General features: G+C 53.3%; 1 protein-coding gene across 2 annotated transcripts in view; it reads left to right on the top strand.

Annotated features, from left to right (window-relative positions):
• Positions 1-285: 285 nt before the first annotated feature.
• Positions 286-27588, top strand: part of ROR2 (receptor tyrosine kinase like orphan receptor 2) — a 186246-nt gene continuing 158943 nt past the window's right edge. The window contains exon 1 of one of the 2 annotated variants that reach the window (XM_072761354.1): positions 286-564. In XM_072761354.1, coding sequence (XP_072617455.1) covers positions 477-564 — 88 coding nt within the window. In that variant the 5' untranslated portion in view covers positions 286-476. The remainder of the gene's footprint in view (positions 565-27588) is intronic. The other variant, XR_012002124.1, reaches the window with a different exon arrangement.

Raw genomic sequence — 27588 nt, 5'->3', positions numbered from 1 at the left:
AGGCCCGAGCGGGGACCGAGCGGCCGCCCCCGCCCCCGGCCCCGGCCCCGGCCCCGGCCCCCCGCTTCCCGCGCGCCCCGCCCGCCCTCCCGCCCGCCGCGGGCGCGTCCCTCCGGCAGGGGGCGCCGGCGCCGGCCTCGCTCTGCCCATCGGGGCGGGCGAGCCCGGGACCCTGCCTCCTGCGCGCCCGCGGTCCGCCCCCCGCGCTCCTCCCGGCGGCCGGCGGGACGCCCAGCCCGCGCCCCGGAGCCTCGCAGCCAGCCCGCGCCGCGCCCCAGCCCAGCGGCCGTCCGGGCCGGGCCGGGCCGGGAGGAACACGAGGAGCTCCGCGGCGGGGCCCCATTCGCGCGGCGCCGGGGAGCCAGGGCAGCGGCCGCGCGGCCCACAGGGGTGGTGGCGCCCGGGCCCGCGCGCCCCGCCGGCCCCCGCGCGCCCCGCCGGCCCCCGCGGCCCCCGCGGCCCCCACGGCCCGCGGCATGGCCCGGGGCTCGGCGCCGCCGCTGCTGTGCGCCCCGGCCGTCTGGGTGGCCGCCGCGCTCCTGCTCTGCGCGCCCCGGACCTCAGGTAGGACCCGCCGCCCCTCGGTGCCCAGGCGGGCGCCGCGCTCTGGTCTGCGCCGCCGCCGCGGGGGCCCGGGCCGCTGCCTGGGGGGCGCGCTCTGGGGGCGGCTCCGGGCTTGCAGGGCCGGGGCGGGCGGGAGGCGCCGGGGCGTGCGGGGGGTGCGGGGCCGCGGGTGTGCGGGGGCCCGGTCCCGCCGCGGCGCGCTCAGCTCTCGGGACCCTGGCTCGGCCCCGCCGCCCAGGTACCCCCGCGGGGCTCACAGCCCCCGCGCCCCCGGGTGCGCGGAGCCTCGGGGTCCCCGCGCCCCCGCCCCCGCCCCCGCCGCTAGGTCCGAGGAGACGTTGCCTTCCCTTTTGTTGGCCCCGCCACCCCCTCCTCCTCTCCCGGGAGGTGGCCGAGCGGCGTTTCCTGCCTGGGGTCGGGGGGTCGCGGGCGGCCTTTCGGCTGCTGGGCGGCTCCCGAGACCCGGGCCGGGCCGGACGCGCGGCCGGGTGTGTGCGTGCGCCCCGGACACGCAGGAACCGCCCGAGGGGGCGGCGCTCGCCCAGGCCGCCCGGACCCCTGCGCACCTCCGCCCGCGCGCCGGCCGCGTTCCGGGCACCCCGCCGGGTGGGGGAGGGCGGCGCTGCCTCGGGCCGGCACGTTGGGAGGCGAGGAGGGTCGCCCCCGCCCCTTTGCACTTGAGACGGATCCGGCGTCGCCCCCCACCCCCCCACCCCTCCATGTATTCCTGCAGGCAGGTGAGAGTGAGGGACCGTCGCCCGGGGGGCTCGCGCCTCCCGCGGTTTGCTGCCAGCCGCGCGCTCCGGGACCGGCGCACGGCATCAGGGGGGCCGGCCCGCCTTCTTCTGGGGGGAGTCGTCCGGGTTTAAGCAGATGCTGATTTCTTCAGACATTGCTGATGACTGGATTTGGGAAGGGGGCTTGCGTTTCTGTCGCTGTCCCTTAGGAGCGTAAAAAAGCGCGCAGGGTGCCCCGCGCAACGGTGAGCAGACCCGGCCTCTTCCGAGTCAGGCCGGGGGATCCTCGCGACATCCCCGCACCCCTCCTCCCCGCACGGATCCCTCCCCCCTTCAGAGTGGGCGGGGGAATCCGCTGCTGCGCGGGGAGGGGGGCGCACGGGGCCTGAATCCGGGCCTGGACGCGCGGGGGCGCAGCGCTGGGGCTGGCGGTGCGCGCGGGGCTCGGGGCCCTGCACGGCTGCCCGGCTGCACGCGCCGCGGCGGCTTGCGTTGCACGAGCGTTGCACGAGGGTGGGGTGCCGTGGGGTGCCGCGGGGTGCCGCGGGGTGCCGCGGGGTGCCGCGGGGTGCGGAGGGCTGCCAGCGGGGCGCTGCGAGAAGGGCGACTCCTCTGTTGCTCAGACCGACGTGGGAACAAGCCCGGGGAAGTTGCTCGCGTTTCGACCGAGTAGTTGGAACGTTGCCCGTCCCTTTCAGTCATATTTCAGGAATCTCATGAGGAACAAAGCAACCCTGGGTCATTCTCCTTAACTCTGGAACCCCGAGCGGAGGTCACTTGCTTTTTTTCCAGTAAAATAATCATCTCCATAAGGGAGGGAGGAGGAAAGGTGTTCATCATCATCCTCTTCCTTCTGGAATGCTCCCGTTAGCCGAACGTTCAAACTTGTTCATATTCAAAATATGAATTCACTTGTATGCTTACAGGAGATTTGGGTGCTTTTGGCATCTTTTCTGCCGTGAAGAGGAATCCCTGCAATCTGAGTGTATTTCATACACAAAAGATGTGACTATATAAAAACATGGAAAGGTTATTGCAGAAGGATTCGTAGATTCTTATTCTGCATTTTTATGGAGAGCTCTGTTCCCTGAGGAGACAAATACCTAATGGGACTGTGTGCCCCGCCCAGGTAGGAAAGGCTGGGAGTGGTGATTTGGGGGTTCACCCTTTTCCCATTTTGAGAGCGCAGGAGTGTTGATTTCTGGCCCAGATTCTTGGAGTGATGGTCATAATAAATAATGCTATCGGTCCATTTGGAAGCCAGCACAGGACAACATCTTGAATAAGACTTTGGAAAAAGAAAAGTTTTCATGTATGTTGTAAGGCAACATGTTTTTCTCATTATGGCTGTGTATGCAGCAAAGAAGCACACTTTTGAAACGTTTTGGCATTTAACAGCGGGGGCAGGCTTAACCCTGGTGTCCACTCAGTGCTGAATGCCATCCTGAGACCTGGACACACTGGCCCTGCGGGTCACCATCCATGTAGCAAGCTGCTGTATGAAGGATTCACAGAAACACCCTTGGGTGCCCATGGGTGCCTAACTCTCAGTTAGTAAGCAAGTCCCAGTTTGGAAAAAAATGACCAGAATTTTGCTTAATGTTTTGCGTGCAACATGAGTTTGAGAATGTGCTTCCTGGGGACTGTGATCTGCAGATTGACGAGGCAAAATGGGAACCGCATTTCTGTTTTTATTGTTAAGCCTTTCTCCTCTTGTTGGGTCAAAGCACAGCCTTGTTAGGCGTTTGTGTGTCACTCTGCAGTAAAGTACTTGTTACCGGTGAACGGTTAGCCTTGGTTTAACCTCTGAGACACCAGAGCCTGGCAGAGCCAGATCTTTCCTTTGCAGTCTACCCCCCCCCGCCCCCCCCCCACCCCGACCCCCAGGCCAGATCAGTGGGATAGAAATGTCGTGGGGCCGCAGCTTGTCTGACAGGTAGGGAGGGTGCATCCTCTAAGAGGGGGATTCTGAGGCAGGTTTCCGCCGCAGAAGTGGCGTTCCTTTAAAATGCATTCCACGGGAGGCCAGGATGTGGAAAGTTATTATCATTGAAATGGGACCCGGGTGTGAAGGGCCGGCCCTCCCTAATCTGCAGAACCCTGGCCAGTCTGATTAAGCACAGGAAATTTGTGTACTCTGTAGCTCTTTTCCCTGGGAGAGCTCTAATGATATAATTCCAGGTCGTCGTCAAGGAAAAGACAGTGGGCTGCTAAGTGTTATCCCCACCCCGGGTTTATGACCATCTTCGGAAACTTTCCGTCGATGTCAGAGGCCTTTTGGTGTTTATTTGGTCCATTCCCTGGGAACCTGAAAGTGGACCCAAAGTCCTCCCCCACAGGAGCGTCCTGCAGTCACCGAGTGGAGGAGGACGGGGTAGCAGAGCTTTGGGTTTGCCCTGCTGTGCCCCATGGTGGGGGGCTCCTGAAAGGCTCTGACCCCATCCTGATGGATAAGGTTGTCCTTAAGATACTTCCTTCTTTGGGGACCCTGAGGTGACTGCCAGGCGAGCTCCATGAATACCATGCATGAAAGCTTTCAAAGCAAAGGGGGCTTTGCTTTGCAGAGAGAGGAAGCATTGCTGGGGAAGTCTGGATCTTGCATGGCCAATAGCAATTTCATGAAAGGACAATTGGGGTTAAAAGCACTGATGTTGGAAACAGTGCTTCGCGGTGACCCTTTGGGTCCTTTGGTTTTGTGGTGTTCACTGCAGCACGGTATCAGAAATGTTAGGAGTTTGATGAGTAGTGAGGACTTCCTGAGTTTTGAAATAAAAAAAAATGGAGCAACCAGAGGAGAAGCTCTGGCCCATTAAGTATGGATGCAACTGGGGGAGGGAGGGGGGTGGCTGGTACCAGCCTCTCTCTTTCTAGTAGGTATTTGGTTTTGTCCAGGAGCTTGCCACGTTGGGAATAAAAGGGCAGGACAGCTCTGCTTGCATGGACAAATGGTCATGAAACCTACCTGGGGTGTGATCGATTTAAAATCATGGTGACAGAGTGGCCAAGGAATTGTTGAACAGTGTTGGGAATTTGCTGAAAGCTTTTCAAAAATAAGGAATTGTGTTGGTGTGGTGGTTTGCACCATTTTTGGGATTTCGGGTTTTTTGTTTTGATTTGATTTTTTTTTTTTAATTCTATCTTGGAGAGAACCAAAAAAAAAAAAAAAAAAATCAAAAACCAAAGGGAAGGAAGTAATTACAGAAAAATTTAGCCTCATTAGACTAAGTGGCTTGTCCTCTAGAAAGTCTCACGTTTCAGTGGGAAGTGGAGTGTGTGTCTTTAATTGTCTTTGGAATGAGCTCCAGTAGGCACCCTGTCACTTGTGAGATGTTATCTGGGGAGAATGTGGTCGCTTCTTTGAGTCCTCCATGGGTGGGGGAGGGTTTGCTCCAAATCCCCCCAGTCCCCAGCCCAGTGATTTCCACAGCCCGGTGCCCTGCTGTGGGGGTGGGGTCGGTAACCCACTGTGCACTTAAATTACAGAAATCCCCTTTGCAGATCGGAGCAGCAGAGGACAGTTGCTGCCGGGCACACTTTGCTATTCGGGTTAAAATTCATTAAACTGAAATGAAGGCTTGACTTCCTTCACTGCCCTGGCTGCATTTCACAGGCCCACGCACACAGAGGACATTCCTGGCACCGCGGGGAGCTCTGTCGCCACCCCCCGGGGCTGTTCCTCCCCTCTGTCCTGGGGCTCAGTGTTTGTCCTTAGCTTCAGGAGCACGTTGGAGAGTCCAGAGCAAGGAGGGGCTCCATCTGGTTTGCCTAGAGTTTGGATTGTTGCTGGTGGGAGATGGGAAGGCAGAACTGGATCCAACCGGATTGACCCTAACGTGTGGGACCCGCCCTGAGTCTCTCGTGCAGTCCGTGGCACTGGGCGGGATGTCGCAGACAGGTGTGTGCACCATGCATGTGTGCCTGCGTGTGCTTGGGAGGGGGCAACCCCATAGCTCCATTAAGAGCATGTCAAACGTTTTTTTTTTTTTAAAACAAAAAAAGATTTTATTTATTTATTCATGAGAGACACAGAGAGAGAGAGAGGCAGAGACACAGGCAGAGGGAGAGGCAGGCTCCCTGCAGGGTGGTGTGGTGTGGCAGGACTCATCCCAGGTCTCAAGGATCACACCCTGGGCTGAAGGCGGCGCTAAACCACTGAGCCACCCGGGCTGCCCCAAGAGTGTATAAAATGGTCTTAGGGGTGCCTGGGTGTCTTCCTTTTGGCCCAGATCATGATATCGGAGTCCTGGGATCGAACTTCATGTCGGGCTCCCTGCTCAGCAGGGGAATCTGCTTCTCCCTCTGCCCGCCCCCCCGCCCCCGCCTTGTGCTCTCTCTCTCTCTCTCTCTGTAAAAGAAATAAATGAAATCTTTAGAAAAAAATCATCTTAGTGACAACTGTTGACTTGAATTAGGCCGAGTCTGAGATCTTGCAGCAGGACACCTTGAAGAAGTGAAAGGAACATGGTGTCCTGGAGGAATGTGCACCCTGCAGATTCAAAGCACATGCACAGGGGAAGGGCCAAGGACTCCTTGCCCCCCGTACCTGTGAGCCGCCCCCCACAAGGCACCCTGGGGGTGCAGAAAGCAGGGTCCCACAGGGAGACCCACTCGTAGTGGTCCGGGCCAGGGAGAAAGGATGTGACATGTGAGGACACGCTCACGGACAAATTCAGAGTCAAGTCTGGCAGCATCAGTATTTGTCAGCCCTCCTAAAGAGAGCAGAAGACGTGTGCACCCGGACGCGGAGGTCTCCCTTAGCCCAGACGCCAGCAGCCACCCTGGGGGGCTAGCCAGGTGCCTACAGCAGCGGGAGCAGTAGGAAGTAGAAGCGGCCCAGGTGCAGTCCATGGGGTAGGGGAGATCTCGGGAGTCAGGTCACAGGTGTGTTCAGGTTGTGAGGGGGGTGAGTGGTCCAAGGGACTGGCCTGCAGTTCTAGATGTTCTAGATAACTTGGCAGCAGTGGTTGGGATGAGAGGATCATGTTTGTACCCAAGAAAGGAGGTGCATGAAATATCAAGGGGCTTGGTGTCGGACTCACTGGGGAGTTTCCAGGAAAGGTGCTGGATAAGGAGCTTCCTGGGGGGAAACCGACAGGGGACATGTCCATGTCTCGCTTAGGGGTCTGGAGGACGGTCACACTCAGCATTTTGGCTCCTGGCAGGCGGTGGGCATTGGACCAGAGAATGAGTGGGCTTTGGGGCACGGTGAGGAACTTGGTGTGGACATGGGGGCCCCACCTGGAAAGTGAGTGGCCCACCAATGGGTGGCAGGACAGACGTGGAAACAGGGGAGGGGCTGCAGGCTCGAAAAAGCTTTCAGGCACAGCGTCTGGGTCCCCCTAGTTGCAGGGTCTACCTTTAGCCCTACAATGTGTTGTTATTTTGTGTTTTTCTTGTAGAACACCCCCCTCGAGAACATTTGGAAATAACATCTGGAAACTGAGAGTTTTCTTCCCAACAGTTGAAATAACCCCCAGGTCACCGCGTCGTAATCATAGTGTTCACATAGTAGACTTCATATAACATCGGCTATTGTTTCCAAAGCAACTTGAGATAGGGAAACATTGAGTGACACGCTACGTCTGCAGGAGATGATGGGACAAGGGGGTGCCCCCTCTAATGAACGTGAGAGGTGGGTGCTGTGCAGAAGCGGAGAGCCTGGCTGGTTGTGCATCTGCTTTTTTTTTTTTTTTTTTTTTTTAAGATTTATTTATTTGAGAGAGTGAGAGAGAGAGAGCATGGGGGAGGGGTGGGGAGTACAGAAGGGGAGGGAGAAGCAGACTCCCTGCTGAGCAGGGAGCCCGATGCAGGACTCCATCCCAGGGCCCTGAGATCATGACCTGAGCTGAAGGCAGGTGCTTCACCGACCGAGCCACCCAGGGGCGCCTGAAAACATTTTTAGTGATACACTTCAGTTCAGTGGCAGGAAGCACGTTCACAGTGTCCTGTGACCCCACCGTGCATCTCCAGAACTCTTCATCACCCAAACTGAAATTCTGTCCCCATTAATCCCTGGCTCCCCGATCCCTCTCCCTCCAGCCCCCGGCACCCACTGTTCTGCTGTCTGTCTCTGTGACTGGGCCGGCCGCCAAAAGTACCTTGAATAGATGGGCTTATTCGGCATTCATCCTTTGGTAACTGGCTTCTTTCACTTCGCCTAGTGTTTTCAAAGTTCATCCACGTTGTAGGATATGTCAGTACTTCCTTCCTGAGGCTGAAGAATATTCTGTTACGTTCACCCCCCCACACACACCCCACGTCTCCTGCATTCTGCTTTGCCATCTGTTGGTGGACATTCGGGTTGTTTCCCCTTTGCGGCTGGTCAGTCACGCTGTCCTGCACACGGGTGTACGTGGGGGTGTCTCCGGGGCTTTGGGTGTATACTCGCAAGTGGAATCGGTGGACGGCCTGGTGGTTCTCGTTTTACTGCCCAGGAACCGTCATCCTGCCCCTGCCGTAGCCACTTGCTGCTTTCTGTGTTACTGATAGTTGCGGTCACGGTGGATGTGAGGTGGGATTTCACTGCAGTTTGGATTTGCGTGTCTCCAACGACTAGTGACATTGAGCATCTTTTTCCTGTCATTTGTGTGTATTTCACGGCCGCCTGTATATCTTCTTCGGAGGAATGTTTATTCCAATCCTTTGCTCATTTTAAAAATCAGATTGCTTGGGTGCGTTTTTGTTTTTTTTTTTTTTTTGGTTGCATTGTAAGAGTTCTATATATCCTGGATATTAACTCCTTATCAGGTATAAGTGTAATTGTACGTATTTACTCCCATTCCGTGGGCCACCTTTCCATTCTGCTTTGTGTGAGGTGCGTGTAGGGTTGGGCAAGGACCAAGTGTGTTGATTGTGTTGTAGGCAGAGTTCCTACTGTGGAAAGGAGATGCTAATCTGGGATACAGGAAAGCAAGAACCCACAGGGGGCTGGATTGGAATTGGAGACAGTGGCATAAGTCACGATTTCATCTATTTGCTGACACAACAACACACACACGTGAATGTTCACGTTAGGAAGTCGTAACTTGTAAACTGTCAATGATCTCTGATGTAGTCATGTTCTGGCACCTCACTAGCAATGAGCACTCCCGCTGCCCGCATCTGGGCGGGTAGATAGAGTTCCTCAGTCAAGGAGCTGGAAGTCCTGGGGAGGCAAGATCGCTTGTGGGGCCAGCATGGGGACGGATGCAGGGTGAGCCCGGAGCATGTTCTTGGGCCAGAAAGTAAGTGATCAGAGATAATGGGAATGTCTCAAACGTCCAGGTGCCCATTGCAGGAGCTCTGGAGGTCACATCTGGGACGTGCTAATTGTCGAACAAAGGTGAGCGCGGGTTCGACATGGAACAAAATGGTTCAACGCTGATGAGTCAGTGAGTAACCGCATACATGTGTGTGTTTCCTGGGGCCACCTGATGGAGCAGCACAAACAAGGTGACTTCAAACATAGGAAATAGAGGATGTCCGCAGAAAATCCCCGTGTCAGCGGTCCACACTGTTGGGAGTCTCCAGGGAATCTTTTTTTTTTTTTGCCTCTTCCAGCTCCTGGTGACTGTCCCTTGTGGTGTCCCTTGTATCGTGGAGGCATCAGCTTGCTTTCTCCCTCACCTTCTCAGAGCTGCCCTTCCTCGGTGTCTGTGTGGGTCCCTTCCTCTTCTTGTAAGGACACCTATCATTGTGTTTAGGCTCCCTTTAAATCCAGGACAGTTTTTGTCTCAGGGTCCCTTCACTTGTTACTGCTGCAAAGACTATTTCTAGATAAGGTCACATTTGAAGTTCTGGGTGAATATGAATTTTGAGAGACACTATTTAACCCACTATGTTCCACAAATAAATAGAAAGGATGGGGAAGAGAGGGCACTTCCCTATAACAAACTGCCAATTAGGGGACTCTGGGTGGCTCAGCGGTTGAGCGTCTGCCTTCGGCTCAGGGCGTGATCCTGGGGTCCCAGGATCGAGTCTCACATCGGGCTCCCTGCAGGGAGTCTGCTTCTCCCTCTATGTCTCTGCCTCTCTCTGTGTCTCTCATGAATAAATAAATAAATAAATTTTTAAAATGCCAATTAATAAATGCGCAGTGAGCAGGAAAAATCCCATTTAGCGATAGTAATTGTAGAGGTTGATTTGGGCAAGAGTCCTCAATGAATGCTGAATCTAATTAGAAGAGGCCACACATGGTGGGGAGCAGGAAATGTTTCTGGCCCACAGTGTTTCCCACCGCCCCCCCATCCCAGCCCTCATTTGCAAGGGGACAGTTAACGACAAGACTGGAGAGGCATAGGACGTCGCCCTAACTCGGTGATCAAGGCTCACACCACCCGGGCGGGCCGATGGACACGTTCTTCTGAGAAGGGTGTCACTTGGGTTGCTTTCCAGCTGGAGATATGACACCTGACTCTGACGGTGGCACACACCAGCAAGCCCAACTGGAGAAGCATCTTACTGAAACAGTTGGCTTTTAGCAGCAAACCTCAAGGTCGTGAAGGACGAAGATGGCCAAGGAACGGGACTATGGGACGGGGTGACCACATGCACTGTGTGATTCCAGATGGGTCGGTGCTATGGCAAAAACACGTGATGTGGGTATCGGTGGAACGTTTGATGAAATTGAAATGTGGGCGTAAATTACTCAAAAATGTCCAAGTTAACTTCCCTGAGTTTGTGAATCATAGGGAGGTCGTTGAAGAGAATGTCCTGACGTTTGGGATGTATATACTGTGCATTAATGGATAACGTAATGTCTACAGTCTATTCGGAGTCTTCGGAAGGGAGAGCACGGCGTGTGCGGAGACAGTATGGTGGACACATGGGGGAAATATGAAAAATTTGTGGGTCTGATCAAGAGGATGGGTGTGTGTGTAGGGGGGAGTTTCCTGCATGAATCTTGCAACTTTTTTGTAAATTGGAATTGATTTACAGGGACTCCTGGGTGGCTCAGTAGTGGAGCATCTGCCTTCGCCTCCGGATGTGATCCCCGAGGTGCCGGGATCGAGTCCCACATCGGGGCTCCCTGCAGGGAGCCTGCTTCTCCCTCTGCCTCTCTCTCCGTGTCTTTAATGAATGAATAAATAAAATCTTAAAAAAAAAAAAGGAAATGATTTACAAGTAGAGGATTGAACAGGTCATTACACACGTGTGACCATAGCCAGTGTCTCTAAGAAGAAAGACACAAACAGTTGTGTTTTATTGGAAATGGTGTCAGACCTCACACAGGGCTGGGGAGGCTGGCGGGGGGGTGGGGGGGTGGGAGACGCTCGTGTTTTCGACACCAGTTTCTTCAACGAGGCTGAAAGTTGCCAGGTCTGAGTCTCGTCTCTAGATTGCCAGGACTTCTAACACATTTCCCCTTCGCTTTTTCATTATAGAAAACGTCAGGCGGACACACAATGAGACTAAGTACAGTGAACCCCTCTATATTTTTCCTGCAGCCTCCACAGTTACACGTCCTGTTAATTTCGTTTCATTTCCCCCGGCCCTCTTAATGGGTCCCAGACAGCCTTAATTTTTTTTTTTTTTAACCTGTAAATACTTCAGCATGAATGGTAAGGACTGTTCTCCACATAATCTCAATACTGTTATCACAGGCGTTATCTGAGACCCAAGCCCTGCCCTGTTTTCCCCAGCCGGCTAGAAAATGGCCTTTGACACTTGCCTCGATCGCAGCGGGGGTGCAGGCGAGGGGTGCCCCCGAGCCTCGGTGTTCGCCATCCGAGCGGCCCTCAGCCAGACCTGGGGTTTGCAGCGGGTCTGCGCCGCTGCGTGGCGGCAGGTGCAGAGGTGTTCGCGCAGTGCAGGGCCTGTGGGCGCTCTGGGGGGGAAGGACCCCGCTGGGTCCTGGTGCAGAGGTGTGTGGGGGCGCTGGGCGGGCCCCGACGAGCTGGTCTGGCCCTTCTGCCCCGGGCCCTCTGGGTGGGGTGCTCCGGGAGAAAGGGGCTGCGGTGCGCTGCCTGGAGCAGGTGCTTCCTCGCCACTCTCGGGGCCCGGTGTCGTCACACAGAGGTTATCCAGGTGAAGGAAGACAAGGCGGAGGAGATATGGGACCTCTTGGGTCCCTCCGACCCCTTCCTGCATTTCTCAGCGTCAGCGCATCAGAAGGGTCCGTTTTGTGTGTCTCGGAGCAGAGGGTGTGATGTCCAGCCCCCCAGGGTTGGGGGGACCCGTTTACAGTCCGTAGGGCAGGTGAGGGGGTTTGTATCCAGAGCACCTGACCCCTGAGGTAGATGAGAAGGTCAACGTCCCACTTGCAGCAGAGACACAGCGCACAGCAAGCAGTTCACGGAGCAGCAGATGCAAAGGGCCAGAACCCCTAGGAAGGCGTTGGGCCTTGTTAGGCTCGAACATGATGCAGGTTACAAGACAGTCACCCCCCGCCAGTGGCGTTCCCCCTGAACTTTGGCTGGAGTCACCAGTGGGTAACGAGAGCCATGCCAGCGGTGATGTGGGTGGCGTGGTGCTGGGGGAGGGTGGTGCATGCTGCCACTTGGAGGGCGGTCGGCACTGGCTCTTACCGTCACAAGGGTGCACGTCCTGGTCTTGCTCTAGAACGAGACATGTGTGCCCGGGGGGCACGCTGCTCACTGCCGCCCCAGTTCGAATGGAGAGGAGTTGGAAACAGCGACGTGTCTTGCAATGGGAGCCAGATAGCCGGCACTGTGTCTCCTTGGGGGCTGACATGGAAATGGGGACCCCTGGGTACCAACAGAGCAGTGATTCAGCGCGGGATGCTGGGTGGGACTAAAGTCAGGCCACAGAGGGATGCATGTTGCATGTGACTGGTGTAAAAAAATCCCCCCACTATCTCCCCTCCTGTGTGTGTGTGTGTGTGTGTGTGTGTGTGTGTGTGTGTGTGTGTAGATGCTGGCCTCCAGAATCAGGCGTCTAGTCTACAAACACAGAATGACACCAGCAGTTCCCCAGGGGGAGGGGAGAGGAGGGCAGAGGGGTCTCAGGATCTTTTGTGCCGTTGTGCCTCCCGCACCGGTGACACCTCGTTGGGTCCTTTCTTTAAGCTGCCAGGGAAGACACTGTGTCTGGCATTTGAATAAAGGAGTCGAGGCTGTTGTCACAGACGCTGTTGCCTCCCATCACCTCCCTCCTTGCTTTGTCCTTTGCTGGCCAGAGCAGGAGGTGAAGGAGAACCGTGGGAAGGCTGTCTGTCGAGGAGACCGTGGCAGTTCTTAAGCCTGTTGGGGAGCGTTTTGATTTTTAGGGTGTTCACAGACAGGTAAGGACATCCCAGGGAGGCTGGGATGTGGGAACCCTAGGCCAGCCAGTTCCCCAGTTCTGCAGACTCTCCACCTCCAAGTGTCACATCCCCATCCCGTTCTTCACATATTGATCCTTTTTGAAGCTGTCCCCAAACCCTCCACGTGGAGTTGCACCTGCTGGGCAGCTTGTTGCAGGGCAACAGGGGGCAGCCAGCTCCCCCCCCTTTACTGCCACGGTCCCCAGAGCCACTGAGATATTTGGACCTTATGTAAATAGCCGCAAGAACCAGAGTCTTCTGCATATTTTGAAACCAAAGCAAAAAACAGGAAATCTGAAAGAATGTTAAGATGGAACTATAGTGGGAGCTGTCTTTCAAAACTAACAGCTTTGTGTTTCTCCGGTTGTGAGGCCGGAGGGCCGTTGCTCTCACTGGATGACTTTCCGTAAAGACAACACCACATGGGCACAGGGTGGATGACGTGACCCCCACAGAAAGGGATGCTGGAGCCCTAACTCCCAGGACTTCAGAATATGATGTTAGCTGGAGAGAGGATTTTTACAGATGTGATCAAGTTAAAATGAAGTCATGACGGTGGGTCCTAAGGCAGTCTGACTGGCGTCCCTACAAAAAAGGAGAAACCAGGGCCCAGAAACAGCCTTGCGGTGGAGGGAAGGTGACAAAGGTGACGAGAAGACACAGGGAGAAAAGATGCCAAAGTCAGCCAGGCCCACATCTTGCGATCTCGGGGTTCAGCCTCTAGGTCAGTGGGATGATGAATGCCTGTTGTTCTGGTGCTGTCTGTTACCATGGCCTGTGCTGACCGATACGCTGCTGCCAGACACCCCTTCTGTCGATGAGCCCGGGAGCCCCGGGACTGGTCAGTGTTAGGGTCTGGAGCTGGGTCCCAGACACAGCAGGGCCAGCGCCGCCCGATGGGGATGAGCCACTTGGCACAGAGGGCAGGGCTGTCCTCCTGGAGAGCTCGCTGTCCCGTGCTGCTCTCTCGACAGCGCTGTGGCCAGCCCTGTGTGCTGCTGCCAGCCTCCAGGCTGCCGACAGGGGGCCGTGGGGCAGCCGCCCTCCTGTCCCCCCACGTTCCTCCAGCCTCTTGCCTGACTCTCGATGGGGGACCTGAGGCTTTGACGGGGGCGGGCAGAGTGGGAGGGGGCAGCCCCCAGAGGTCAGAGCCGGGTGAGGTGCCTGCACACGCTCCCCTCCGGGGTGAGGCCTCCTCGAGGTGCCAGGCGCCCATCCCTTTGTGACTCTCGGGGGAACCACGGTAACAGCAAAAACACAACCCGCTGAGAGCAAACATCCTGGGCGCTAGGATCTCGCTGCTTGTCAGCGTGGGTGATTTATCGGGGCCTGGAAGCCTTTGAAGCGGGAGGCGATTGGACTCCTTGAAGTCTGGCCCCGCGGGGAAGCCATGGAAGCACCAAATGGAGAGGAAGGGGCGAGGGGCCCCGGCTGGCTCGTGGGGTCCCCGGCTCCTGGTGTGGGGAGGGTTTCTCCTTTCTTCCCTTTTGTCCTGTTCCAAGGCTCAGGGGTGGCCCTGGGGGCAGTGGAGAATTGCTAGCAAGCAGAAAGAGACCTTTTGTGGGGACCTCCCTGGCAGGCTGCAGGGGCACGCGACCAGCAGGGTGGTACACGATGTCAGCTCCTTTGGGTGCTGGACAGTGGGCATCGCAGGGGGCCGCACAGGGCGGAGAGTTCTAGGCAGGGGTGTCGCCGCGCACCCCAGCAGATGGCAAGGAGGCGTTGGCAGGGGCCGAGGCCACGTGCTAGGTGTCACCCAGACACAGCCTGGTTGCATCAGGAATGGTCCAGTGCCTGATTATTTCATTGTGAAGATTCAGATGGCTGTTTTGACCTCTATGAGTTTTCTTTCATGGTTTGCAAAATTCAGTATGTCTTCGTCATTTCATTTTGGGAGAAGGAAAACCAGCCCATTGTTTCTCAAGGCAGAGCTCAGGCACAATGACTTCTAATTAGTGGAGGGTTTCCAGAGTTCAACTAAAATTCACTTAACTTTGATTGTTGTTTTCTTCTGCTACTCTAAACTTGGAGCCCATTTCTTTTCTTTTTGAATAATAATTTAAAAAAAACATCCCCCAAACCCAAGATAGTCCAGTTTCTCCTACTTGACTAAGTCACTTTAGATCATGGACTCTAAAAGCCAAGCTGATTCAAAACAAAACAGAACAGAGCAAAACAAAAGAGAAAGAATGAAAACCAAGTGTGGGTATAAGCCGATTTGCTCAGTTTTAAGGTTTTTAATTAATTAATTAATTAATTTTTAAGAAGATTTTATTTATTCATGAGAGACACACAGAGAGAGGCAGGGACACAGGCAGGGGGAGAAGTCGGCTCCATGCGGGGAGCCTGACGTGGGATTCGACCCGGGTCTCCAGAATCATGCCCCGGGCTGAAGGCAGCACTAAACTGCTGAACCACCAGGGCTGCCCAGGATTAAGGTTTTTAAAATGCTCTCTATAATGTTTTGTTCCTCCTGGCTATAGAATGGGGCTTGCCCTGTATTTGGGTGTGTGGGGCGTGGGGTTGGGGGTTTTTACAATGTTGAGGGAGCTTTGGCTTGGGCCCAATTATCAATCTACTGTTGGGCCCAACTATCAATCTACCGTTGCAGGTATTTATTTAAAGAATCATTATGTGACAACCCCCACAAAACAATTCTATGCTGTTTTCTGTTTTTTACAGAAAATAGATTCTTCCAAGGGGCCTCCCTCTTGGCTTTGGGGCTTCATTTAGCTCTCTCTGGAATGTTTAAGTCTTACATCAGGGTAACTCACGTATTTATTACAGGACGAGGTACGAGTCAGGAAACACCAATCATACACGAAAAGCCCAGTAACACATGCTGATGGTTTGGGAAGAACCCCGTGAAGGGTGTAAACTGAGAAGCTCCCCCTCCCCCACCTCCTTCTCATGCCCCCGCCCCCCATCCCGAGATCCCCAGATAGATGGCGGCCCGTCCATCTTGGCAGTCTCTGTGCTTCATTCCAGATGCTTTCTAGGCACATGTGCTTGCCTGTGCATCTCCTTTGTCTTTATTTAAATTGTGGCAAAATTTGCCTAACATAAAATTAACCATTACATTTATTTATTTAAAGATTTTGTTTATTTCAGAGAGAGAGAGAGAGAGAGAGAGAGAGAGAGAATGAGCAGGAGGAGGGGCAGAGGGAGAAGCAGACTCCCTGCTGTGCATCCCAGGATGTCCGGGATCATGACCTGAGCTGACTGAGCCACCCAGGCACCCCAGAATTAACCTTTATGTATGTATGTATGTATGTATTTATTTATTTATTTATTCATTCATTCATTCATTCATTCATTCATGAGAGACACATACAGAGAGGCAGAGACACAGGCAGAGGGAGAAGCAGGCTCCCTGCAGGTAGCCTGATACAGGGCTCAATCCTGGGACTCCAGGATCATGCCCTGAGCCAAAGGCACACGTTCAACTGCTGAGCCACCGGGGCTGCCCAGAATTAACCATTTTAAAGTGCACAACCCAGGGGAGTTTAGTCTACTGACAGTGTTGTGCTCCCCTCCCAACTCCATCTGGTTCCAGAACATTCCCATCGCCACACTCACGGACTCTGTCTCTCTGGATTTGCCTTTTCTGGAAATTTTACATAAATAGAATCCTACACTGTGTGGCCTTTGTATCTGGCTTCCCTCACTGGGCAAAGTGTTTCCAAGCCCGTGCTGTGGCATCCCTGATCTGTTTTTATATTCAGTGAGATTATACCACACAGACTGCGCTGCTGTTTTGAACAACACTGGCTCTTAGAAATCTTTCCCTATTAGTGCATGCCAGGCACCATTTCCACCTCTCGGCCTTTGCTAATATCTGCCGGTGGAGGCCCAAGGATGCCCACATTTCACTGGCCTCCCACCGGTGGATCTTTCTAATCCGAAGTTGGAGCTGATGCATACACTTCAGTGCTGCAGGGAACATCTGGATACACATTTTGTTTTGTTTTGTTTGCACTTGTGTATCTGGAGAGTCAGTTCCCAGAAGTGATTTTTTTTTTTTTTAAATCTAGCATGTTTATGTTTAAATCTTTCATAGATTCTACAGGATTGCTCTTCCAGAAGGCAGCACTTTATCCTCCCATTCCCGGGGTGCGAGCCAAGCCCTGTCCAACTCTGGGCATTGTCAGGCATTTTCATCTTGTTAAGCCTGAAAAGTGGAAATGGTATGTTAATCCTGTGTATTGACATTTTACCGTGAGGCCAAGTGTCTCCTAAGTCCCCGTGTCTTCCTTTTTTCAGGGAAATAACTGTTTACTTTTTCTACTAATTTTCTGTTAGTTGTTCTCTGTTATTTCCCTGACTGCTCTTTTTTTTTTTTTTTTTTTTAAGATTTTTATTTATTCATGAGAGACACAGAGTGGCAGACAGGCAAAGAGAGAAGCAGGCTTCTCGCAGGGAGCCCGATGTGGGACTCAATCCCTGGACCCTGGGATCACGACCTGAGACAAAGGCAGATTCTCAACCACTTTTAGCTCTATTCCTGATCACATTTAACTGTTGATCACGGGAAAGTATTTTTTCTTTCCCGTGATCAAAATTGTCCTTGGTCTTTGCTTGATGGTATTTGTTTCTATGCAGAAAGTTTTATGGGGACAAATGAAACTGGCTTTTCTATACTTTGAATTTTGCCACAGTAATGTTGTTTTTAATACTATCCTTTTTGGAGGGGTTCTTATGATTTATCTCTTAGGGTTGAATCTTTCATTGACATGGAATTCGGATCCACCTTTACTCTCCTCAGACAAATTGCTTGGAGATCCTTTATTGAATCATGCATTCCTTTCCATGATGGGAACAGCAGCCTTTTCTGGGTATTAAAAATTCCTTGTTAGCTTGGCGTTATTTTTAGGTTGTTCACTGGCTGTCCCACTTTCAGATACCACAGCTTTATATGTTTTAACATTCGGCTGCAGTAATCCGTTCTCTTACCCCCACCCCGCTCCCCAGAGTTTTTTTAGCTAGTCCCACTTAGCTTTCTGAATGAATCTTGGAGCAGTTTTATTCTTCAGTAAAGCAAGTTCTCAAGGGTCTGTTTTCCTGAGTGCAGCTTCAGCTTTACCTTTTAGATTGTGTCACATATCGTGCAATGTTTTTATTACTGTTGTTCCCAGGGTGGTCTGTAATCTCAGTTTCTGTATCTTCTGTGATTCGAGAGCAGGTTAAGAAGAAACCTTGATTGGGATGCCCGGGTGGCTTAGCTGTTGAGCATCTGCCTTCAGCTCAGGGCGTGATCCCGGGGTCCTGGGATCGAGTCCCACATTGGGCTCCCCACAGGGAGCCTGCTTCTCCCTCTGCCTGTGTCTCTGCCTCTCTCTCTGTGTCTCTCATGAATAAATAAATAAAATCTTTAAAAAAAATTTAATGATCTAACGTTTAAAAATGCTATGACAAAGTGGATAGGACTGTTGGCATCTGAGGATGTGTCAGTATTTACTGGAGAGTGATGAGGACCACAAGCGTCGGCGGCACCCTGTCCGTCCTGGGGACCCAGCCCCCGGCTGGCCAGGACAGCCAGCCACTGTGTGGTGCGCATCATATGGACAGGCCTCTGGGCGCCACGGTAGTCCCTCAGCAGCAACTTCAGGTTGGGATTGGCCTGTGCTCTTCGGACAGATTGTCCCATATCTTTGGATGTGCCCATGAGAGGAGGCGTTATTATTACCCCCGTGATGGTTGAGGAAGCTGCAGCAGGGAGGGATATGACCTGCCCAGAGCCATGCATCTGCGCTGGTGGGGGCTGGGGACCCAGCTCTCTGAGTCCCACTCACCCACCCCAGAGTCAGCAGGGCCACTGACCTTGGAGTGCAGGCCACCTTCCTTTCTTCTGTCCCCACACTGCGGTGGGCTGTAGGTGCACCACGGACTGTCCCCACGGGAGCTTCCACTGAAGGAAGGTTCTGTTCCACGTCCCAAGGCAGAGGGACACACAGGCCATTCAGGGCCCCAGAGGGAGGCATCGGGTCCGTCGGGAGCAGAAGTGGGAGTGGGGGGCAGTGAGGCCAGAGCCTTCCTTGGGCTTTTGCAGGAAAGGTGAGGCCAGGCCGAGAAAGCAGCTTAGGCTTGGCCAGCTGGAATCTGGTGAGCTCTGGGCCCTGGGGGCTCTCCCTTGTTGGGTTCCTGGGCCCGGAGCACTTGGGGGTGTGGGAGCTGCACTGGTTGGTTTGCACAAGAAAGTCCTGCCCGGGAGCCCTTTGCCACCTGGAAGAATTGGGTGGCCCAGGGCGGGGCTGCCTCTCCCCATCTGTGAGGTTGAGGTCCTAGATGCCAGAGCTTTGAGAAAGCAAATAAGCAAATCTAGTTAGCACGGTTGGCTCTATGATGAATGGGTGCCAAGTAGGCAAGTGCAGAACGTCAGGCAGCCGCAGAGTTAGGAGTGGCAGGCGGCGGCCCCTGGCACGGGCCCCAGCAGCCGTCCTGCCCCAGCCGGCGGGTGGGTGAGGACTTCTCCTCCGGGTGGCCTGCCTGCCGGTCACATTTCACTGTGGGTAGTTTGGGATTTGGATAGGCGTCCAAATGCGATGGAGGGCAGAGGCCACCGGGCGACTTTTGAGATCCTCGGGTCTCGGGGTGTTTTGTTCCCTCCTGGGAGGATGGCTCCAGGGCGAGGAGTCTGGACCTCTGACCTGCTGTGGGAGGACAGTCCCATCCAGGACACAGTTTGGCACTGATGAATAGTTATGATCTGAACAAGACTGCTTTGCTCCGTTGGGCTGCGTGTGGCTTGCGAAACGGGGCTAAAGGTCCATTTCCCCCACTCCAGTGACACACCACTCCAAAAAATGTGTTACTGTGCACTTTTTCAAGTTGTGGTAAAATGCACATCAAATTTGCCATTTTAATCATCATGAAGTGTGCAGTTGGTGGGGATTGACCCCATTCACACCGTTGTGCAACTATCCCCGCCATCTGTCGTCCGGACTCTTGCTCCTGCAGGACTGAAGCTCTGTCCCCGTGAAGCCCAGACTCCCCATCCCTGTGCCCTCCCCCAGCCACTGTCCTTCTCCCTGTCTCTCTGACACTCAAGGGACCTCATGTGCTGGGCTCCTCCACTGTCTTTTCGTGGCTGGCTTATTTCACTTCGTACAACAAGGTTATATGCAGACTGACCACTCTTGATCTTTTGCAAAGGTGGATGGATTTCTGCCTCTCCCAGCAGGGATGACCGGTGGCAATGACGATGGCTTGAAGTTTGAAGATGTGCCTCTGTCTGTGGATCCAACTTAAATCGCTGTTGGAAGGGAAAATGCCAGACGTCTTCTTAAGTGCACTCTTGAGCAACGTGGGGTCTGGGGGCACTGACTCCCCCTGTGCAGATGAAAATCCCCATATAACTTCCGACTCTCCCAAAACGTAACTGCAGTCACTCTCCTGTTGACCGGAAGCCTTAGCAATAACATATCAGCAACGGATTAGGATGGTTTGTAGGGTGTGTGTGAGTGTAACATATTGCATTCTTACAAAAATTCAGCCAGAGGAAAGAAAATGTCATTAAGAAAATCGTAAGGAAGAGAGAATACATTCATGGTACCCTAATGTATTCATCAAAACGCTTTTCACGTAAGTGGATAGTTCTGCTCAGTGTGAACCTGTGGTGTTTGAGGGTCAATTGTACATGCCAGTCAGACCCAAACAACTGAGGCCGGGGCCACGGAAGGCAAGTTACTCGTTCCCCACCAAAGAGGAATATGGGCAGCTGGCTGTTCTGTCCAGGAGTCCGTCACTGTGGGGTCAGAATGGTGTCCGCCCCCGGATCCGCCCCACCGCTTCTGTTAGATGGATGGAGCAGGGGGCCGGCTTTCCTCCCCCCACCGACCACCCCTCCTAATAGAGGGTCTCCATTATCACGAGTTTGAGCTCTGGTAGATTAACCCATCTGTAGACTTGCTGCCGTACAAGAAGCTTCGGGGTGTGTACATTTTGACTCAGGGAGTAATTAGGAGAGGGGATTGAGAATTGGGGCTTGTGCAGAGACAAGTCCTAAGTTTGTGAATAAGTGGGTGGTTGTGCCAGGCACGAGAAGTGTGCACACGCACACATACTGGAAGCCAAGGACATCACTGGGGGCCTGGCTTGGTGAGCTCACCTGCACTGGATGGGGGCAGAGCTTGCCCGGGAGGGGCTGGGGTCGTAAGGCGTGAAGGCCGTATTGAGGAATTGCATTCCTGAGAGCTGTGTGAGTTCATGTCTGCAAGACAAACAGGTGCTGGGTGCTGGGAGGGTGTCCTTCTCCAGAGAACCAGAACCCCACGGGCATGATCGTCTTAGTGTGGTCCCTGGGCCAGCAGCACCTGGGTGAGAACTTGTTAGAAATGCAAGTTCTTGGGGCACCTTGGTGGCTCAGGGGCTAAATGCCCTCCTTTGGCTCACATGATCTCAAGGTCCTGGGATCGAGTCCTGCATCGGGCTCCTTGCTCAGCCAAGCATCTCCTTCTCCCTCTGCCTGCCACTCCACCTGCTTGTGCTCTCGCTTTCTCTCTCAAATAAATAAATATAATTTAAAAAAATGCAAGTTCTTCTGGCCCAAGAACTGAGCCCGGCAGAGGGCCCTGGGCTCAGGGATGTCACAGAGGTACCAGTGGGGCTGTTCCTCTGACAACCCTGTTGTCCCCCCAGCCCTGTGTGCCCGGGGACCCTGCTTGCCTTAATCAGGAGGATAGTGAGCAGGTGGGCAGGTGCACGGTCCAGAAAATGGGCTCCTTTGTGCGGACATTATTTGCAACAGGCCACGAATTTATAAGCACATTGGTAAAAATCTCAGATCAGTGTTAAAGTATTGATCAGTGCTGTCAACCTGAGTGATTCTAGGGCAGTGATTACTCAGAGAGATTAACTGTGGTCCTTGAGGCACCGTCTTTAATGCTTTCTGTACAAATTTTAGGAAGAAAGCATGTGTCCAGATGTGTGTTCATTTCCTCAGCTCGTGGTCTCCAGACCCATTTTCCTTCCCACGTCCTGAAGTAGCCAGTGGCAGGTTTTCTTGTCTTGGATGTTTCTGGCACGCGGTTTCCAGACGCTGGCGTTGCGGGGGGTGTGCAGCTCTGAATGCTGCCCGGGACGCATCATTTCAGCTAGCCAGAGTGGTACCTGCTGTACACCCAGGGGCTGCCCATTTGTTGGTTTATTCAGCAACATACAGGGAGCCTCTCTGTTGCCAGGTGCACACTGAAATCCTCAGAGCTGGTGACAACATATGCTTCATGGTCTCATATTGTTAATTATAACTTCAAGAAGTCTTTGGCGTGTGGGAGTGTTTTTTTTAAAGATTTTATTTATTTTAGAGAGAAAGAGAGAGAGTGCATGTATGTGTGTGTGTGTGTGTGTGTGCACGCACAAACAGGGGAGGGACAGAGGAAAAGGGAGAGAGAGAATCTGGAGCAGACTCCACACTGAGCATGGAGCCTGATGTGGAGCTCAATCTCACGACCCTGAGATCATGACCTGAATGGAAACCAAGAGTTAGACACTTAATGGACTGAGCCACCCAGCCACCGAGGGAGTAGCTTTATGTGGAGGTTGAGGTGTCTTTGGGCAGGATTTGCTTGATGGGGCTGGGGGAGGCCACGACCAGCAGAGCCCCAGCATGTGGGCCTATGGGGGATGGTGCTTGGATATGCTTCGTGCTGTGTACGGAGGACAAAGGTCCGGACAGGCTGCGGGACCCACCCACAGGGCCCATCTGCAGAGCTTGACAGGAGAGGAGATGCTAAAACCCAGGAGTTGGTGCTTTGGAAAAGGTTCTCATGTAATGCTTATAAAGACTCTTCAAGGGGCATCCGGGTGGCTCAGCGGTTGAGCATCTGCCTTTGGCTCAGGTCATGATCCCAAGGTCCTGGGATTGGGTCCTGCATCGGGCTCCTCACAGGGAGCCTGCTTCTCCCTCTGCCTATGTCTCTGCCTCTCTCTCTGTGTCTCTCATGGATAAATAAATAATTCTTAAAAAAAAAAACTTCAAGTCTGCAGAACATGAAACAGTTAGTATGCACATCTAATTGCCACTATGTAAACTGTTTCTCATTGCATTGTAAGGATTGGGGCGGGGGGCAGGTGAGATTGGTGTGAGTTTCCCTTACACAGACCCGGTACATCTAGGAATGCGGTTTTGGGGTCACAGGGTGACTGTGTGTAGTGTTTGAGGCACAGCCAGTCTGTTTGTCGCAGGGGCCCACATCCTCACCAGGCAGGGTGTGAGGGATCTGGCTCCTCACATCCTTTGCAGTACTTGGCGGTGGCCTTCTTTTATTTATTCATTTACTATTTATATTTATTTGTTTATTTTTAAGTAGGTTCCATGCCCAGCGGGAGCCCAACCCAGGGCTTGAACTCATGCCTGGAGATCAGGAGTCCCATGCTTAACTGAATGAGCTACCCAGGCTCCCCGAGTTGGCCTTCTTTTTGATAAATGCTGGCCTTGGCCCACTGCCCTCTGTCCTCGCCCCCCTCCCTCAGGCGGGAGGGTCAAGCATGGTATTTATTCTTAAATAAAAACAAGTGTGTGAAGTTAAAGACGAAATTAACATCATAGTTCCAGAGATTTCGAATCAGCAGTGTGTGCTCTATCAATATTCAGGTCCCAGTGATAACACTGTGGAGTCTTCTAGGTCATTCGATGAGGGTTACCTTTTCCAGCTTCTTACCGGTTGCTCAAAAGATGAGGGGAAAATAGCTCTCAAAGCTTCCATTTCACACAGTGTGCCCCTAATGTCGGGGGTTGAATTGGCTGTCCAGAGGCTGGACTTGCAGACCTCCAGGAGTCAGGTGGCGTCAGAGGGGCAGGTGTAGGGTCGGGGGCCAGGGCTGCTCAGAGCGGTCCCGTCCGGCCTGTGCAAACATGTCTGAGAAAACGCAGGCTTGGTAAGTGTTGGAGCTCTTGGTTCACAGATCCCTCATATTTCACCTGGCGGTGCACAGTGGATACCTGTTCTGAGGTGTGCAGAGAAACCTTCCAGTAAGGTCAGAGCAAGTGGGATGTGAGATCGCAGGCCCGAGTCCCACTTCCCACCACTGCACCCCGCCTCTGGCATCCTGAAATCCCCACTGTGCTAGTGGGAGCAGCTGAAATGAGAATTTAGATTGCCAAGAGCAAGTACCTCCAGAGACTTGGCTAACGTGGTGTTGTAGGAGCCCAGGTACACGTTTGGTAAGAAGAAAAAAAAAATTGAACAAGGCCGTTAACATGTGAAATGATCCTCTGAGATTTTTTTGAAAACGTTCATACTGGAAGCAGACTGGAGGTAGAAGAATAATATTTGGAAGGTCATAAATCACGGTTAGTTGTTCAGACGGTCCTGTGCTCAGGGACAGGGAGGCATCTGTGAGTTGTACTGAACCGGTACTTTTACGAGCTGGCCTTTGCTTTAATATGAATTTATACTGGATGAATTTGGTATTTAAAGAACAGAGTCAAGAAAAAGGAGGCTCGTGTAGGAATCCAAAGCACATTGTGTTATACAGTTGGGCTGAGGAGTTATGGTTGTCTGAGAAGGCAGCTGTTTAAGAAGCAAGAGATCTTGGGGGTGTCTGGGGGGCTCAGTCGGTGAAGTGTCTGCCTTCAGCTCAGGTCACGATCCCAGCCCTGGAATTGAACCCCGCATTGGGCTCCCTGCTTAGTGAGGAGTCTGCTTCTTCGTCTCTCTCTGCCCCTCTCTGCTTGTGCGTGTGTGCGCGCTCTCTCTCTCTCAAATAAATAAAATCTTAAAAAAAAGAAGAAGAAGAAGCGGGGCACCTGGGTGGCTCAGCGCTGGAGCATCAGCCTTTGGCTCAGGGCATGATCCTGGGGTCCTGGGATCGAGTTCCACGTCGGGCTCCCTGCATGAAGCCTGCTTGTCAATCTGCCTGTGTCTCTGCCTCTCTCTCTGTGTGTCTCTCACAAATACATAAATAGAATCTGGAAAAAAAAAAAAAAAAAGAAGCAGGAGACCTTGTATAAAAACCCTATTTATTGGGAGTAGTCATCATGAACACTTATTGGGTGCCTATTAAGCAAAGAAGTTCATTCATGACACCTATGTGTCCCTTAGAGGTTTTCCAGTGTGGGAAGCTGGATGCCATTTGTTTAAAAATGTGTCAAATCTTAGGCCGTGTGGTTGTGTCGAGAAGTGGCCTGGAATGTAAGGTCAACAGGGAATATGGACTTTGTAGAGTCATCGCCGTGGGCTGGATGGGTGGGGAGGGTCTGGCTGGGGGTGGTGGCCAGTGTGTGTCACGGGCCTGACCGGGGCCAGAGAGGGCCGATCGCTGATTCTGTCTTGCTTGTTTTTTCAACTTCAGTCATCTGGAATGAAAGTCGTTTTTGGCTACCACGAAGCTAACCTCTTAGGTGCCACCGCAGACCGTGTGCACGGCTCATGTGCACATGCTTCCTGCCCCTTTTATTTTCACACCAGAATTACTGCCATAGAGTACACATAAACTCTCCTCTTTGGAGGGAAGAACTCACCAGTTTCAGGATATTCGCAGAATCGCACAGGACGCGACATCACCAGTGCCTTCTTTGACAAGATAAGACATTGCTGGCCCATGGCTGTTGTCAGCCTGCAACCGTGGCTGTCTCGCTTGCTCCCGCTTTCACACATTTGTCTTAAAAGGCCTTTTCCTGGGGATGCTTGGGTGACTCAGCAGTTGAATGTCTGCCTTCAGCTCAGGTCATGATCCTGCAGTCCTGGGATCGAGTCCCACATCGGGCTCCTCTCATGGAGCCTGCTTCTCCCTCTGCCTGTGCCTCTCTCTCTCTGTGTATGTGTGTGTGTCTCATGAATAAATAAAATCTTAAAACAAACAAACAAAAAGATCTCCTGAAAGCTGGCATTAGCTTTTCTCTCCATCTTACTGTAAACCATCCTTAAAAGTGTTGAGATCAGGAGCCCCACGTGTGGACAGAGTTCCAGGGTACCCCTGGGCTGGGATCCGTGAAGTCATGTGAGAGAGCCTGCCTAGTGGCCCCGCGTGGCATCTGGGGGCAGGTGCAGGACGGGACGGTAACGTCACTGGAGAGATTGCAGCTGGATACAGCAATGAACGTTCCAGTTATGAAGTGGCCTGACCAGTGAGCTCTGTGCTGCATCCGGTTATCACCTAGCTTGAGCACAGGCGGGACCCCCGCTCGGGGGCCTGAGCGGGAGGTGGCCCACGCTGGCCTCTCTGGCTTTCTGCCCACCTGTGCAGCTGCCTCCCCACTCCACCCCCGAGCACCCCTGCTGTCATCTGGGGCTGCTGCGCACCAGCCACGCTGGCTTTCGTCCATTGTGCAGGGGCAGCCTCTTCTGCCGAGAAGTCCCTATGCCTGCCTGGCCAACACTGTGCTCATAAAATGTGCATCTGCCCTCATCTGGGGTCCTAGGGATCGGGATCGAGTGACCCCCTGCAGTCTTGGGGCCCCAGCTCTCCTGCCGTACCTGAAGGTCCCAGAAGATAGGACTATGGCCGCCTTTCTCACTGGTGCACCCCTATACCGCCTGTGGTGGGCACAGACCCCTGTGCTTCTCAAATTGTGTTGGAAGAAATGATGGGGCTCACCTCGTAAGCAGGTGTGTGTGTGTGTATAGGTATATTTGCGTGTGCACATGCGTAGGGCTTTTTTTGTGCATATCGTTTTTTAAAAAAATTATTTATTCATGAGAGACACACGGAGAGGCAGAGACACAGGCAGAGGGAGAAGCAGGCTCCTTGCAGGGTCCCCGATTGGGGACTCGATCCCAGGACTCTAGGGTCACGCCCTGAGCCGAAGGCAGATGCTCCACCGCTGAGCCACCCAGGTGTCCCCTATTTTTGTGCATATCTGAAGGAAAATAATTCTGTTAGGCTGAACGAATGGTAGAGGACTCCATGCCAGCACAGGTGGTGTGGTCCCCCTGCACCGTGGGCAGCGAGGGCACGAGATCACCCCACCTGGGGCGGCCTCTATGCCTTTTTTTTTTTTGCCACATCAAGTAAACTTCCCCACGATACCTCTTTCCTGGGAGCTCCTCTCTAGGTATCTTTTTCCCCCTAGTTTCTGGGTTTCGGATTCTTTTCTAAAAATCTGCTTTGAGTATCAGACAGTAGTGGGCACAGTTTAGGACCAAAAAACCTGGAGACTGGTGTGTGTGGGGGAGGGGCAGCCTGCGAGGCAGGAGGTGGATTCTGCCCTGAGAGGGTGTTCGAGGCCTGAGCCAGCCCAGGAACGCTGAGCCCAAGCGGCAGCCCTTCAGTGTGCAAGGGAGCGGGAGGAGATTAACGACTGTGCACCCGTGGCTGGTGATGAAGCTGATAACCAGCACTTGAGCAAACACTGGAATTAATTTTGGAGCCTCTGGGAAGGGGAGAGCTGAAGAATTATGGAAGAGCACAGTGTCCTGTGGTTTCATTTGTTCCCATCGACTCGGAAGCAGTGAATGTTTTCTACCCATCGATGAGAAAACCCATGGGTGCTTGGGGGACCTTGTTCTTTTTAAAGATCTTTATTTTTTTAATATTTACTTATTATCATTTTTTCCCTAAGTAGGCTCCATGCCCAACGTGGAGCCCATCGCAGGGCTCAAACCTGTGACTCTGAGATCAAGACCTGAGCTGAGATGCAGAGTCGAATGCTTAACTGAGATGGGTCATGCTACCTAGGTGCCCCTTCAGGATCTTTCTTATTTAGAGAAAACTAATTTAAGTTTTTAAATAACACCCAACAAGCACAGGGGCTTGAACACACGACCCTGAGATCAGGAGTCACGTACTCCATGGACTGAGCCAGCCAGTCTTTCTACCATTGCGGCAGCCAGCCACAGTTGTCTTCCTCTTTGCCTGTTTCTTGGGAGAAAGCAGGAGTTCAGGATCCTTTATATAATAAGACTTCACATTCCAAAAAAGTGTTGCTAAGTTTCTGACCTTAGTTACAAGGAAAGACATATATGAGATAGCTGGTGTCGGGACCAGGAGAAGGGCCCCAAACGTGGCCATTGTCATCCCGTTGGGCGTTCTGCTGGAGGTCTGAGTGACCACAAGGAAAACAGTGACCATGAGGGCCACAGATGGGGTCAGCTGTCTAGTGGGTAC

Source organism: Vulpes vulpes, chromosome 1 (assembly GCF_048418805.1).
Source record: "Vulpes vulpes isolate BD-2025 chromosome 1, VulVul3, whole genome shotgun sequence".
Taxonomy (NCBI): Eukaryota; Metazoa; Chordata; class Mammalia; order Carnivora; family Canidae; genus Vulpes; species Vulpes vulpes.
The sequence above is the reverse complement of the archived record's forward strand: the minus strand, read 5'-3'. Positions and strand labels throughout refer to the sequence as shown.